At 36.9% G+C, this 15111-nt stretch overlaps 1 protein-coding gene across 1 annotated transcript in view; it reads right to left on the minus strand.

Moving 5' to 3' along the window:
- Nucleotides 1–4852: 4852 nt before the first annotated feature.
- Nucleotides 4853–15111, minus strand: part of HECTD2 (HECT domain E3 ubiquitin protein ligase 2) — a 39608-nt gene continuing 29349 nt past the window's right edge. Inside the window, exons 14-21 of the mRNA XM_075717628.1 lie at nucleotides 13399–13487; nucleotides 12124–12282; nucleotides 11545–11619; nucleotides 10476–10563; nucleotides 10101–10207; nucleotides 8216–8331; nucleotides 7437–7580; nucleotides 4853–4973 (exon numbers count right to left, since the gene is read on the minus strand). Of these exons, the coding sequence (XP_075573743.1) occupies nucleotides 4853–4973; nucleotides 7437–7580; nucleotides 8216–8331; nucleotides 10101–10207; nucleotides 10476–10563; nucleotides 11545–11619; nucleotides 12124–12282; nucleotides 13399–13487 (899 nt within the window). The remainder of the gene's footprint in view (nucleotides 4974–7436; nucleotides 7581–8215; nucleotides 8332–10100; nucleotides 10208–10475; nucleotides 10564–11544; nucleotides 11620–12123; nucleotides 12283–13398; nucleotides 13488–15111) is intronic.

Here is a 15111-nt window from a genome sequence, read left to right on the forward strand (position 1 = left end):
TGGCTCCTTTATATCCAGCTGGATTGATTTTCCAGGGGACAAAACACAGTTCCCGCCCTCCACAGTATCGCTACTGACACAAAATGAATAGCAAAATAAGTGAATATTCTAGCTCTCCGCTAGAGCAAAGAGATTGAATGTACATTGAGTAAACTCACTCATTGATAAGATGGTTTGAATAACTTACACATAGTTACAAATAGTTCTGTTCTGATAAAGCCTACAGGGACCAGTGGAGGCTGGATTGTTATTACCCACAGTGTGGTAGCAGCCAGAGATGCTAATGTAAAGGTACTAAGGACTCTGTGAGAACAGATGCATTTCTCCTGGTTAATAGGAAAGCATGCTATAGAGTTAAACCACCATGTAAACAAGGCAGTCCATAAATTAAACCTGACCATCATACATCTACATAATCTAGGACAACTCTCATGGGGAGAAAATATTGCATCAGAAAGTAAAAGTCTATTCATCACTCGCTACAAATACCAAATCATAAAAATTGACACCCAAAAGAAAAATGGTAAATGAAGCCTTGCTGTGGTAGAACATAAAACTCCTGAAACATGCAACAAAACCATTAATGTGTACATCCTATTCTTACACATAGAGGTACTATTTAACATTAGTACTGCAGAAGAGTCCAGAAATGAACTTGTTAGGTGCTGCCCAACTTACATGAACTTCTCCCACCCTTCCAGAGTTTAATGAGCAACTACTCTACCAGATCCTCAGAGACAAAAATCTCTCCGTCTTCCTTGACCTCAGAGTTCTTTCCTAAATCTAGTTTGTAGAACAAGTTATTTTTGAATCAAATATCCATTCTACAGTTATGAATGCACTAACTATATCAAACTATAATAACCCTTGCCATACCTGTTCCCCCGTTATATTTTACATAAAGCCATTGGGGTTTAAAGTCTTATAATAAGAATTTAATTAACAATTTGAAAGGTGCAGATCTCTGGGGGTCCATTTTTGCTCATTAATTTATCAACAAAACCCACCTGACTGAATTAGAACATTTCTAACACAAGTGAAACAGCTGTGGCAGTCCAAGCCACCCCATCACTATTTTCTGAGACACTATAAATCTTTAAAAGTGCAAGGAACTTCAATAACACATACAACAGCACAGATCCCAAAGGAAAAAAAAAAAATCCAAATAGAATGGAAGGTTACTTGACCCAAACGAAAAAGAAATTTTCTTGGAAGAGAACTAGGTGCTCTAGAGGGAAAATCTCATGCTTTTACAGCCTGCCAGTCAGGACATGAAAACTAGGCTTTTTCAGGGAAGGATTCTATGAAAAATAACAGCAGATACAGCACTTGCTTTTGGAGCAAGTCAACCACTACCACCACCACCTACAACTACAGAGAAGGAACCTCACCACTTTTGGCCAAAAAATCAAAAGGAAATACTGCATTTCAATTCTAAGCCCCAGCACCAGCCATCTGATCCCTAGCTGGAACAGGACAAAGCAAGCTAGGTTTTCTAACCTCTTTCTAAACATCAGCCCTGAGGCTATTGACTGTTCAGAGATCAGTACCAATCAATCTCCTCTCTGTGAGGCTTTGGCAGAGTCTCTCATTGATCCCAGTAACACATCAGGGAACTCCCCATGGAAAGAGAAGACATTTTCAAAACCCAGCAAGCAACTGCTTCTCCCTCCTCTATACCCATTTGCTAGAAACCAATTTATATTTGCTGATTTCACGAATCTGAAATGATTTGTCATGTACATTTATAAGAGAGAACTTTTTTCTTCATTACTTGTACTTACAATATCTGCTGTTAGTTAAGAGGAAAGTCTGACATCTAATTAGGTGGTTTCAGTCCTCATCTTTGCTGCCATCTCTAGGTGACGTGAGTGGTCCAAAGGAAGCAAGAAGCAAGTTTGAATCTGGTCAGATATTAGTCCTGTGATCAGGACCTGTGTCCATGAGAAAGCAGCATAGCTGCCCCTCCCGATTTTAATGTTAAAATTAGTCAGAAAAAGATAAAACATACAACAGCTTGGCTTTGTCTCTCCTTGCACCTCAAAGTAAGGAAAATTAAGTTGAGGATCCATGCTGTTTTACAGCGTTGTTACACCATGGTATGCACTGGAACACCTGTAGTTTTGACTACAAATACGGAATTTGTATAGACTTTGTATAGAATTTGTATAGACACTTCCGGGTGTATGTCTGGTAGTTGAAACTCAGTTTCTTTTTCAGTGAGCCATGCAACGTTTTAGCAAAACTGTTACTGTAAAGAAAACTTCTCAAAAGAAAAATAAGGCAAAAGCAGATAGCTTGATCATATTTTTAAACCCATTATGACCAATTTTGGAAATCTGAAATGAAACAAGTGAGGCCAGAAATTGAAATATTTTATTTAATGACTGCACAATTTTAATACATAAAAATAGATACTTAGGAATGAACAAGTTTATACAAACCAGATTTCTTTTGTACGGTACAAAACAATAATGGAGATAAAAAAAGATTTGCTGGATTACATGGCAAGACAAAAGAACAACAAAACATCATTGAGAAAAAGTTTCTAAATGATCAGAGGCTTATTTCATAAATACAGTGCAATGCTTTCATTTAACAAATACAAAATTTACTATTTAATTTATCAACATCAGGAAATATATAAAATGTCATTGAATGACAATCTTATTTAAAAACTGATGCAAATACAATAGCCTTTTTAGAATTCTGAGGTAATATTACACAGTAAATCAAAAAAGCTTCAATAAATAAAACTAAACCCAAGGCAAAGTGCAATTCAGTGAAAATAAGAAGATAAAGCTTTTATTTTAACAATAATAGATAAATAGTTATTAAAAGTGGGCTTAAGCCATAAAAAAATATTTTGGCTAATTTGCCATGTTTTCAGATAAACTGTATAGCTATTTATTCATAAGCCAACCTTCCATGAATCCAATTCTACAGAGAGGGGAAAGGGGGCAGGTGTTTGTTTCCAGATTTCTTACCTACATCCATACTCGGCTGTTAAGATATTTAACATTGCTTGAAGCTATCTAGTTCATTCGGTGTAATGGTGAAGGTTTCATTTATTTCTTATCATCTGAAATCCCGTAAATCAAAATTTATTTTTAAAACCTCCATTTGGGAGAAACAATGTGAAATGCACAAGTTGGAAGTGCTGCTTTTAACACTTTCCATGCTAACCTAGTTTTGTTCCAGGCTGAAGTCAATGGCAATTTTATTACTAGTGTCAAGGAGAGCAAAATGAATACAGTGCCAAATATTTTAAAATAGCCTACTATTTATCTCTGCTTTAATAAAACAGTAAAATCACCAGTACATTCTCTAGGAAATAGAATAAAACAAAATTTACACTTAGCTGTTGAAGAAAATCCACAACAGCTTTGAAACTACGGATTGGGCAGACTAATTTGTTCATCTTGTGTAAATCTGTTGGTTGCATGTAAATAATACAGAGAGGGAAAACGAGAATAATATAGTATCGTACTCTTATTGCAAATAAGTAATTGAATACAGACACTACAAGATATCTAAGCATCCGTGCCCCAGCAGATGTCAACGGGGAAAGCTGACAACCTAGATGCCAAAGTGTCTTCAACGATCTGGGCCTCATTCAGCTGAAAGAAAAATCTATAGAACACACAGTAGCTATTCAAATTAAAAAAATACTATACTGCATGCTGATAAATTCTTTCCATTTAATGAATAAAACCCAGACTTATAATCACATCTGCATTTTAGAACCAGTTTCTTTCCCAGCTCCTAATTTACCAAGTCAGAGCAGGCATACCAAGAATTCTTTTCATGTAGTTTGTGCAGTGAAAACCACAAAACATTGTCTTTAAATGCTGGCCTTCAAGTTAATGAAAGCTTCAACATTCTTCTCAAATGCTGTTGTATTCACTTTTGTCACAGCTTACTTAAGACTTTCAACAAAGTTGCTGAAAAAAATTATAGCATGATACACTATATCAGTTTTCCATGTGTTGTGGATTTAATTCTTTACCTGAAATATCTCACTATATGTGGAATTTATTTTAAATATCTAGTTTTGTTTACTATAACGCTACAGTAGATCTGGTTAGTTTGCTGTCAAAGAATGAACATACAAGTTGCTTAATACCTGTAGTTTGAACTTGAATCCCCTCAAGCTGAAAAAAGTACCTTTTAACACTCTTGTACAGTTCAGTGTAAAAGCTGAATATAGAACATCTAAAACCTCTTATTAATAAAAAATAAACTTTTAGCAGTAAATGGCACTATCAAAACCCTATTTGTTCGCAGGCAGTTATTTACATGCTTCTTGGACAGCCTGTTTCATTGAGAAGGAAAACCAGAATATTAAAACTGCATACATTTTATAAAGACTAAAATTCATATTTGCCTTTGTGAAAATATGGCTACATGCTGTATGTTATATCTTTTTCTATTATTCGTGTTGATTGAAAACATCCTACCACTGGGATTAGCTAATAAAGAAGTATTCTGTATATCGTCTCCCAGTGGGATACCTGTGATGTAAAGGAATTATGATTAATGATAAAGTGCTCTTAAGAAAAAACAGAAACAAACTATAACTTAGAAATTGTCTTAGTTGGGTTTCGTTTATCAAATAGACTCGCTTTTTGTATGAAGAAAGCTACTTTCTGTGACAAAGCAAGCAGTAAATGTATTGCCATCCAGGAAAAAACATATACTCCATATTTAATTAAAAAAAAAAAAAAAAACCAAACCAACTAAGTTGGGTAAGACTGGCACAGTATCAAGAGACAAAACAACAAAAAGCTTAAAGGCACAATTAGAAGAGAGTGAATGCTACATAAAAATGCTGTTCTTGAAGTATTTAATTTTATTCTAGACCAAACCCCTCTGCATTTGAAATTCCAATGATCAACTTTTGCTTCAGTTCCTTCCTGTTCTTGTAAGGAGGGAGACAAAGCTGGTTGAAGCATGTATGGGCCACAGGTAACCTAAAATAATTAAAAAAAACCCCAACAAAACACATTTAATAATAATACATTAGAAGCAGAACACTGCGAATTGCCTCCGTGTTTTCAGTTAAACATTACTTAAATAAGAAACCCTGTAAAAGGAGCATGTATCCTAATGGTGTTGGTTCCGGTTCTGTTGAACACAGATAACACCACTGTTGGTCATATGCACCTCAGGTGAATTTGTGTGCCTGCAACTCCCTCCCCACCTTTCTTTTTTTGTTAAGTTGGAAACTTCTCCTTCCAGGCTTTGGAAACGCCAGGTACCACGACTTCAAGATCATTTTTTCTCTAAATACAAAATCTGGGTATAATCAGAATCCACAAGATGAAGAAGGAAGGTGGGTCCTGCAGTAGGTATAGAGACACCTAGATGAACCACGGTTACTGTAAGGATACAGAACTCGAAGTTCAGCCTGGTAAAATACAGCCTTAGAGACATATGCCTTAGTGCAGAGCGCTGAGGAGCTGACTGAAGCCCTAGAAAAACAACAGTTCACAAATTTTGGGTCTTAGCCGTACCAACACTTTCAGTTGCGAGTTTCTTCCAAGAGCTGAATTTGAATATGTATTGCAGATACCTCTTAGGATGGTCTGACTGAAACACTGGAAACTTTGCTCCTCACTAGAACAGATTAGTTTGATGAGAACTTCAGTAGCAGAAGCATTTGTTTTGCCATCAGGATGAAATGCCACTAACATCCTGCCTCCCAGCCACAGGCAAAAAGAAGCGATGGGATCTTCTTGCCCTTTATATTCTCAAGTGACAAGCAGACAGAACTGAGGATACAGACTTGTCCTACAACTGATTACTTGGGGGGAGAGAGGAGAAAGAATGAGCTGAAGCTCAACCTGACTTTTAGATTTAACCCGACACACTGAAAAATTTCTAAAACTTGGACACTTAGAAGTTAAATTTTAGTATGTGACTCTAGTTCATGTAGCTCTGTAGTTCTGTTTTCATTGAAGCCCGTAGTCTTTTGAATGGCAGCAGCTTGGCCTTTGGTCATTAGCAAACATTCTTGAAAGGGGGCAGAATCCCCACAGATCTGGAAACCCAAGCTACTTCCCCCTCCCCACCCTTTAAGCGAGCAAGCAAAGATTTATTAATCAGACTGGAGTCACGTGCTTCAGAATTTGGGAAGTTGGGAAACTGGATATTAATTTGGCAATTCTTACTGCTATTATATTCCTTAATCCTATTGTGTGAGCAACGCAATGCCAACATGTCTATGTTCATCTCTGCGCAGGCAGCCTGACTGCAACAATTATCTTGCAAAACACAGACCTACATAATTTTCAAATGCACGCTATTTCAAAACACATTTTCCCATTTTTAAGAAAAAGAACAATTTACAGGAGAATGGACTTAAACAGAGATTCAACGTTGACTGATTTTTCTTCATTTTTCATCAGATCCTCATGTTGCTTTAACATGTTACTGGAACCAGTTATTAGCTCATTAAATAAAGCATTAGAAATACCACACTAATGAGATAAACCAAATTTAAAAACAAAACTAAAATTTATTTTGTTTATGCATTTAATTGAGCTCTCCACAGAAAACCCAACAAAATTTTGACTTTAAAAATATAGTTCCCTTTAAGTATTTTGATTACCCTAAATGTTTGAGAAATCTAGGTAAAGCCAGTAATTATTGCTTAGCAGCAATTATTGCTTAGCAGCAATTACTGCTTAGCAGCGAGCTTCAGAGCAGTAAGCTTTTCTATACAGCTTTCCAAATTATTTAAACTGACTTTCTCCAATCCTGAGAAGGAAAATACTAGCTGGAAAATATGTGGAATTTCTTGAGTCAATTCAATACAAAATAAAACACTACCAGAAACATAAGAACTTGGCATGAACAATTTAACCTTCACAATGAAATTACAAGGCTGCTTTGTTCCTATTTCTTCTGAGCAACCTCTGTGTCAGCCATACACTTACTCACCAGAGACCTAAAGGAATGCTACATCTTCCCAGCCATACATGTTAAAATTCTTATTTAGACCAGCAAGAACAAATGCAAGCATTTTCTGCAACTGCAGGGACTTCTATACATAATGACAGCCAAACTCAACAAATTCTGAAAAATTCCTGGTGATTCACAGTATATTTCCATTAGCTCAGCTGTCATGTTAGGAACAATTAAACAAATAATTTATTTGAATTGAAAACATGTAAGCAATCTCTATAAATAAACAATTCCTGGCCTCAAATGTAAACATTGACTGGAGAATCGATTTTGTATTAGATGGTCACCTGCAGAATTTATGCAATCAATAAATGGGTATAACCACATTTTGAAGACAACCTAAAGGAGTCCATGCAGTTTCTTCCTTATACATTAATTTGCTCTTCTTTAAAAAGACATTCAAGAGCGATAAGGGCTCTCAGGAAACAATTTAACAAAAGACTTTAAAAATCCAGAAGACTACTTACCAATTAGTGGATGTTTCACTCTTTGAAATCTTGAAATTCAAATCAGCCATTCCTCCCACAGGTACTCTGTCACTTCCTGTAGCAAAATGTAGCAGCTTCTTTTGAAGGTCAAGAGAAAATCCAAGTACTACATCCCAAAAGTATCTATGTTCAGGGCAGAGGGAGAAGAAGATGGTGTAAGATGCAATATAATGACGAAAGAGTATGAGGATAATAATACAACCGCAAGTACTACATGATGAATGCCAATTACTGAGAATTTAGTTAATGTAATATATGGGACATCATAGTATCCTAATATGCAAGGTTAAATAAATTCCTAAGGACTCAACAAGTACAATGTTTTATGAATTTTGGAATGATGTCTTGTCAAACGATGCCCAAACCTCCTTTTCTATAAAAACATAAATACTTTCTACTCACTAATATAAATGTCCTTAGTATCAAATAGAATTGGAAGAGAAAAAGCATTTTTAGAAGACTGAATAGTAAAAATAAATACTCAGATTTCACTATGCAGGATTTGAAGTTACTCTTTTTAAACTATTGCCATTTCAATCTGATCATAACCTTTTAAAGGTATTCAGCCACACATTATGCCGTTAAGGATCTAATTCTTCCTACTTATAGATAATTTAATAGTGTCTTTGTCTTATTTAGAAATAGGTTTTTAAAATTTCAATCACTCTCAGATTATCCTTGAAGAGATTATTCCCAATGGTCTACCATTCTATGATGTTTTCAAACTCAGTAATTAGAATGAAAAAAATTAAGCCTACCGTATAGTAAGATCAGTTTTTTGGTAGCCCTCGTATTGGGTACTTCGCTGTAAAGCAGACATATCCAGTTCAGGACTGCCACAGACAAGAATTTCAACCTCTTCTGGACGAAGTAGCTGCCAGAAATAAAGGATGAAATATTTAATTTTTTTTGAAGATGAGAAACGATGCTACGAGATTCAGATTACATTTTCTTTTGGCATTATAGAAAAATTAACAGAATATAATTCTGTATAAATCTATAACTTAGATACATACTGTTTTATAGAAAAATGAATTCCTCTACTTTGAAGAATCTCTTGCTACTGTATATAGTAAAAAACAAAGTACTGGATAACATCGTATTTCAGTGTCTTTCTTTTGTTCTTCACTTCTTTTTCATTCTTACATTTATTATACAGACTTGCTTGTCATCTGATTAGATTACAAATGGGTCAGGAAGAAAATTAAGTTTGTATGTATGGAATTCGGAGGGAGGGTCTTGTTCTCAATTTCGGTTACAACTTCCATTTCATTTACACTGAAAAGTCCCAGTGTAGGCTGCTGAGTAGCAGTGGCTGACAGAACTTGACTCTTAGTTGTACACACTGCTATGCAAAGCAAATACACATAACAATAAACCATGTTTAACAACTGCTAAACTTACACCTGCAGAACCTACTTACTCATTTACTACAACATGGTGAAATTGCATGAAAGTATGTCACAGCATTTCAATGGATTTTCATTCTCCTTCCAGAACCTTCCCTGCAGTTAGTCACATCTCACTTTGCTGCAAGTATGTCATACTTGGCTAATTTCACAGGAATGAAGAAAACCTCATGCAAATTCTAATTGCCTCTTCTTTCTCTTCTCACTGCACAAGGGATCATAAATTACAAAAGGCATTCCAACAGCTAAACAGGACTGAATACAGAAGAATGTTTAATCTCAACTTCACCGAGTGTTCTTCCTACAAAAAGTAACAGGTGTTTTCAGAGGAGTCGCTCAAGGGCACTGTCCTGGTTTTGGCTGGGATAGAGTTAATTTCCTTCCTAGTAGCTGCCATAGTGCTGCGTTTTGGATTTAGATGAGAATAAGGTTGATGACACACTGATGTTTTAGTTGTTGCTAGGTACTGCTTCCACTAGTCAAGGACTGCCAGGTGCACAAGAAGCTGGGAGGGGGCACAGCCAAGAGAGTTGATCCAAAGTGCCCAAAGGGCTATTCCATACCATATGACGTCATGCTCAGTATATAAACTGGGGGGGGTTGGCCGGGGGGCTCTGGTCGCTGCTCAGGGACTGGCTGGGCATCAGTTGGCAGGTGGTGAGTGGTTGTATCACTTGTTTTTTTCCCGGGGTTTGTTTCTCTCTCGTTGTTCTCCTTTTCATTACAATTTTTATTACTATTATTATTTTTATTTAAATTATTAAACTGTTCTTATCTCAACCCACAAGTTTTCTTACTTTCGCCCTTCCAATTCTCTCCCCATCCCACTGCGGGGCTGGGCGGGGGGGCAGTGAGCAAGCAGCTGCGTGGTGCTTGGCTGTGACGGGGGCTGAACCACAACAAGCACACAGACGTAGTTGCTCTGTTGCTTGTAACTGTAGGGAATACAGAGAATCCTTGTAAACATTCACACGAGAGCCCCTGAAGTGTCTGTGAGTGCATACCAATAAACCTAACTTGTGGAGCTTTATTTATCTGTTTTCAATGGAACACTACAGAGAACAGTTGATTACCTGCTTAATTTCTTCTGCTTGAGTTGCATTAATCAACTACATTGATTAATGAAGATTCTTCATGAATCCTAAGTTCATCCAGCATAATTTGTTTAATTTAGATAAGCCATTGTCACATATTTGAAACAGAAGTGAAGACTTACATTTTGTTTTATTCTTACCAGTAATGCATATGAAGCGCAGACACTATGAAATCCGTAATAGAAAGCTGCAAATTGTTTGTAGATTGATTTGTTGAGAAGAAAATCAACATAGAGATGCACATATTCTAAAAAAGAAAAACATTTTATTTTGTTACATCATAATAATTTTAAATAATCATTTGTTGTGCTCTCTCAAATTGTACCGAATTAAGAAAAATGAATGAATTTCACTTTAGATACTATAGGTATTTAGATACTATTTTAGATATTAGTATTATTGGTAGGCATACCAGAAAGGACCTACACTAATTTCATTTTCACCCTTTGTTAAAGAAAACCGAGGCTTATAAAAAGGAAAAAAAAAAAAAGGACAAATGTAAATCTGCCAAGTACCTTTCCTATTCTGATTTGTGACTGGAATTTTATCTCCATTTGGCTTTAAGTTGTAAGATTTTATAACACCAAATTCTTCCTGAAAAACCTGGAGTGAAAGAGGCATCAAGGTCAGTACTGGAAAATACATTCATATACTCACAAATTACAAAGCTTGTGTTTATTATTCCATGTATTTCCCGTATCTCTCTCTTTAGCATATGCTGTAATTCTGAGGGTTGTGGGGTTTTTAAAAGCTAAATATTACAATTTTCAACAAATTGCTCAAGAAATCGGTATTCAAAGTAGAATAACTGACCTGCAGGCTCTAGAGCCACAGTTTTTCATACAAAAGAACAATTTAGGAGCATCAAACACAATTAAAAAGGTATTTGTTCCACTGTAGCTCACCTAGAAACTCAAAAGTACCCGCTTTACGAAAATTCTCATGTGGTCTGACAATAACATAATTCAAAGCTGAGGAAAAAAGGGTCAATACTAGTCCAATACACATCCATAAACCAGCATGAAATTTTACTAAGTAGTATGTCTTCTAAAACAATAAATAGATGAAAAAGGCTTTCTTGATTGAAGTAGCAGTTAGACATACAGGTCAGGCAAAACTATCGTAACTTGAACAAGCTATTGTCCAAGTGAGATTTCCTGGACAAAATAACCAGAGTAAGCTTTGACTTTGACTGGCATCTGGGTTAGGCAGAGAAGGGATTGTTTTGCAGCCAGATGAATTCCACAAACCAGGTCACCGACTGCAAGGCGGTGGTGTCAGAGCAGGCAAAGAGCTGGAAATGCACCAGCAGCTGGACCAGCAGCTGGCCATGCGACCCTGGCAGTCGGTGCTCGATCCATTTGCACTGCCAGGGGACAACAGCTTAAAGCCCCGTAAGGCAGCCAGCCTCTGTATGCCCTCAGGCCCCAGGACTAGACTGGTTCTTGAAGTAAGCTTTAATGCCCACGCAGTTATATTCCAAACAATCAGCAATCACACAGTAGTAGGCCAGTGCGTTGCAGAAACATTGGTAAAAACTACTGAACAAGTTTGAGAATCACTTATAATTGTGTATTTAATGACCTGAAAGGTTGAGTAAAAATCCTCTTCGACATTGCCTTCATAGGATAGAAGTTCACTTAGTCCATGGGCCAGTTCCTACAATGTGAGTAAAAACTCTTTAGTAAATCTACAAAACTAAGTGATGTACTTTGCAAGAACGTGCCAGAATCATTACTTTATACAGAAACTATCTTGGAAAAAGCTGTATATTCAAAATGTGCACACAAATTAAAACTCACTGCTTGCTTAATATATGTGTATATGTATTTATTTATTTTTATTTCAGTATAAGCTGTTACATTTTTCTTTTTACTACAGAAAATGCATCTAGAATGCTCATATCAGATTTTGGTATTCTAACTTCAAAGAGACCAACAAAAATTCTGCTATGCTAGAAAACATGGAGAATTTCTGTTTTCAACAGAAGAACAGGAGACTTTATCAGCCTGTGCTGAAAAAAAGGCTGTTTTCAAACAGATTATAATTCAAGCATTAAATATAAATAAAACAGGTTTTACATCAGTAATTTAGCCTCTTAAAAAATGTAAATAAACAGGTTTTAAATCAGTAATTTAGCCTCTTAAAAAAAGTAATACTTACAGGCATAATCTGAAACAGGTCATCTAATGTGACATCACAGATGCCTACAAGTGTGTTATGATCGCAGGGGACAATGGGAGGACTCAATAATTTCTTGTAACAGCAAGGTGGGAAACGAATATCCAAGGTGATGCTATTATATACAGCAAGTCCCATAAGCTATGTATGTCAAACGTTAAGGGCAAACCCCACACATCCTTATGATAGTTAATATTTTAAGTAACTTGGAAAAAATATTTTAAGATTTTACTCAGCATACTCTGATACATCCTAAACAAACAGAAGGAATGGAAATTATTTCATTTTTTTGGACTGACAATTTTAAATGCAGTTTTGTATTACAATTAAGTAGTAGTTAATATGGTCAAATGATGCACATTGACAGAACACTTGAGAATCTTTATCATAATATTCTATACAAACATTTCTAGAATAAATTGTTCCAAAGTATCGTTGTGAAAAAAGTTTTTAAAGAGAACTGCAGATACATATTTTTAATCCAAAAATTCTAGAGAGAGCTCAATATATCAATTTTTCTTTTAAATAAAAGCATAAAGACAAACATGCACTGGCACTACAGCTCATCAGCTAGCACAATTAATGTATCTTGTGAAACAAATTCGAAATTATACCAAAAATTAGAAGAATCCCATTATTAGAAGAATCCCATTCACAATTTGGTTTCTCACTAGAATAGAAGAGTTCAGTTGGAAGAGACCTACAACGATCACCTGGTCCAACTGCAATCAGTAAAATGGGGACATCACCATCTCATCTTAGTGGAGTTATAAGCATATATTATCAGTAATAATTTGTGCAAGGAGTTCATAAATGAGCACAACAGAAAATCTAGGAAGTAAACTTATGCTCAAAATAACATGTGGCTTCCATTCCGTAAAAAAAAAAAAAAAAGCCACATACTGATCAACGGGGACTTAAACGAAATATTAATGCATAAGGCTCATTTATGTCTGCTGAATGAAACTCAGAATTGTATGTACATAAAAAATTACAACTTGCACACAAAAAAGTTGCATGTTTGATCTTAATTCTAGTACTTGCTGACTGTAAAAAGTACCGCGTACCTACATACGGCCATTTTTTCCCTATTTTTAGTTCACTTGCTTGAACGACATTCTTTTCACACGTCTAAACCGGAACACACGCTGTATACACAACACGTGAGCGCGCTTTAGCCGGTGCCTCATTTCCTCCCCGCGCCAACGCCCTGAGCGGCGGCTCGCTTAGCGCTGCCTAGCGGGCACAAAAGGATACGGCTCCAACCAATCGGAATTCAGAATAGTTATCACACTTAAAGCTGCTGAACCAATGGCAGTGCGAGTCCTTGTGGTAGGTGAACATGCCTGCAGAACAGGAAGGGCGGCCTTTTCAAAGCCTGAGCTTCAATAAAACCTTGCGCAAAAGCTCACCTTTCTTACGGATGCACCCGTGAAAGTGCCCCTCGGAGTGCCGGAGCTCCGCGCCTGTTCTCAGCGCCATCTTCCACCCCCAGCAGCAGCCTGCAGGCCCTCGGGCAAGGACCACCCCGGGCAGGGGCCCTGCACACCAAGCAGGCCCAAGCCCACCAGCCCTGTGGGGGGCTGGTGCAGTGCATTCTTCGCTGCCTCCGGCCGCGGATATTCTGCGCTGTCTCTGTGCAATCTGTTTCTTTACTGCGCTTCATCATCTGTGCAGCTAGCAATGTTAATCGTCTAACCAAAAATTTTCTTGCTGCAGTGTAAACCCATTTCTTCCTCCCTTCCTGGGTCAATAGCAGATGACAATGTTTAAAGACACTGGCACGAATCGTAGAATCATAGAGTCATAGAATGCTTTGGGTTGGAAGGGACCTTGAGAGATCATCGAGCCCAACCCCCCTGCAGTAAGCAGGGATTGAACCTGTGAACTTGGCGTTATTAGCGCCATGTTCTAACCGAGCTAACCCGGCTCCCACAATACAAATACCATAAGCTTTACCTTCTTAGAATAGAAAGCTGTAAAAGGTTTATCTCATACACGCACTAGCAGCAAAGGGGTATGTTTCATATTTTCTGTCAAAAAATTGTATCAGAGAAGTTAAAAAAACTCCAAACCACAAATATCCTAAAAAAGCCACTCACTGGTCTGAATGACAAGCTAGATCCTACTGAAATCATGACTATAGACTGGTCTGACTGCTATTTGCGTCAGATATGGATCATTCTGTTTTAGAGAGTGATAGAAAGTAAAAACCCACGTGATGAAACCACAAGACAGCTTTAAGATGCCTGGGAAGTATTGCTCAGAGAAGCAAGACACTTACACTCTAGTTAAGTGTGCACTAACAGTGAAATTAAGTTCACCAACACAGAAGTAAATTGGATAAAACCTGATGACTGGTTTTAATTTGTTGGGATTGAATGGGCTGACAGTTTATTATTCTTTCCACCGTCAGTGTACAAACCAAAGCACTGAATAGTTCTAAGGACATCTTGTATGCAGTAGCTCACCATATTTGTGTTTGAAGATGACGTTAGGGAAGAACACCTTCATATTTTTTGCCCCCTACTCTCCTGAATGATCTTAACTTTTTCTTTTGAACTTTAGCTCAAAAAGGTGCTCATCACAAAAGGTTTGGACAGGGCATTTACCAGAAGCAACAGAACAGTTGCATGTAAGGCAGAGCAAGGTTCACATACTGAAAGATAGCAGTGATGTTGGAACAAAACAGGTCTCAAATTCCATTTATGGTCTGCACTGAGATGAAGAAAGCATTATAACACACATAGGAGGGCAGACATCTGAGTTAATTGGGAGTTCTTTAATTTCAGGAATTAAATCTGCAGGATCAGCTAACCTGGAAAGGGTAAGAACAGTGATGTTTTCCTATGTTTTTTCCTTCCAAGCTTCTGATATACATTATTTGCAACTTAAATATTAAAGGCAGCATATGCATACCCATGTATACTCATACAGTCCCTTTCCAAGGGATGAGAAAATTTCTGAACT

Source organism: Pelecanus crispus, chromosome 10 (genome assembly GCF_030463565.1).
Source record: "Pelecanus crispus isolate bPelCri1 chromosome 10, bPelCri1.pri, whole genome shotgun sequence".
NCBI lineage: Eukaryota > Metazoa > Chordata > Aves > Pelecaniformes > Pelecanidae > Pelecanus > Pelecanus crispus.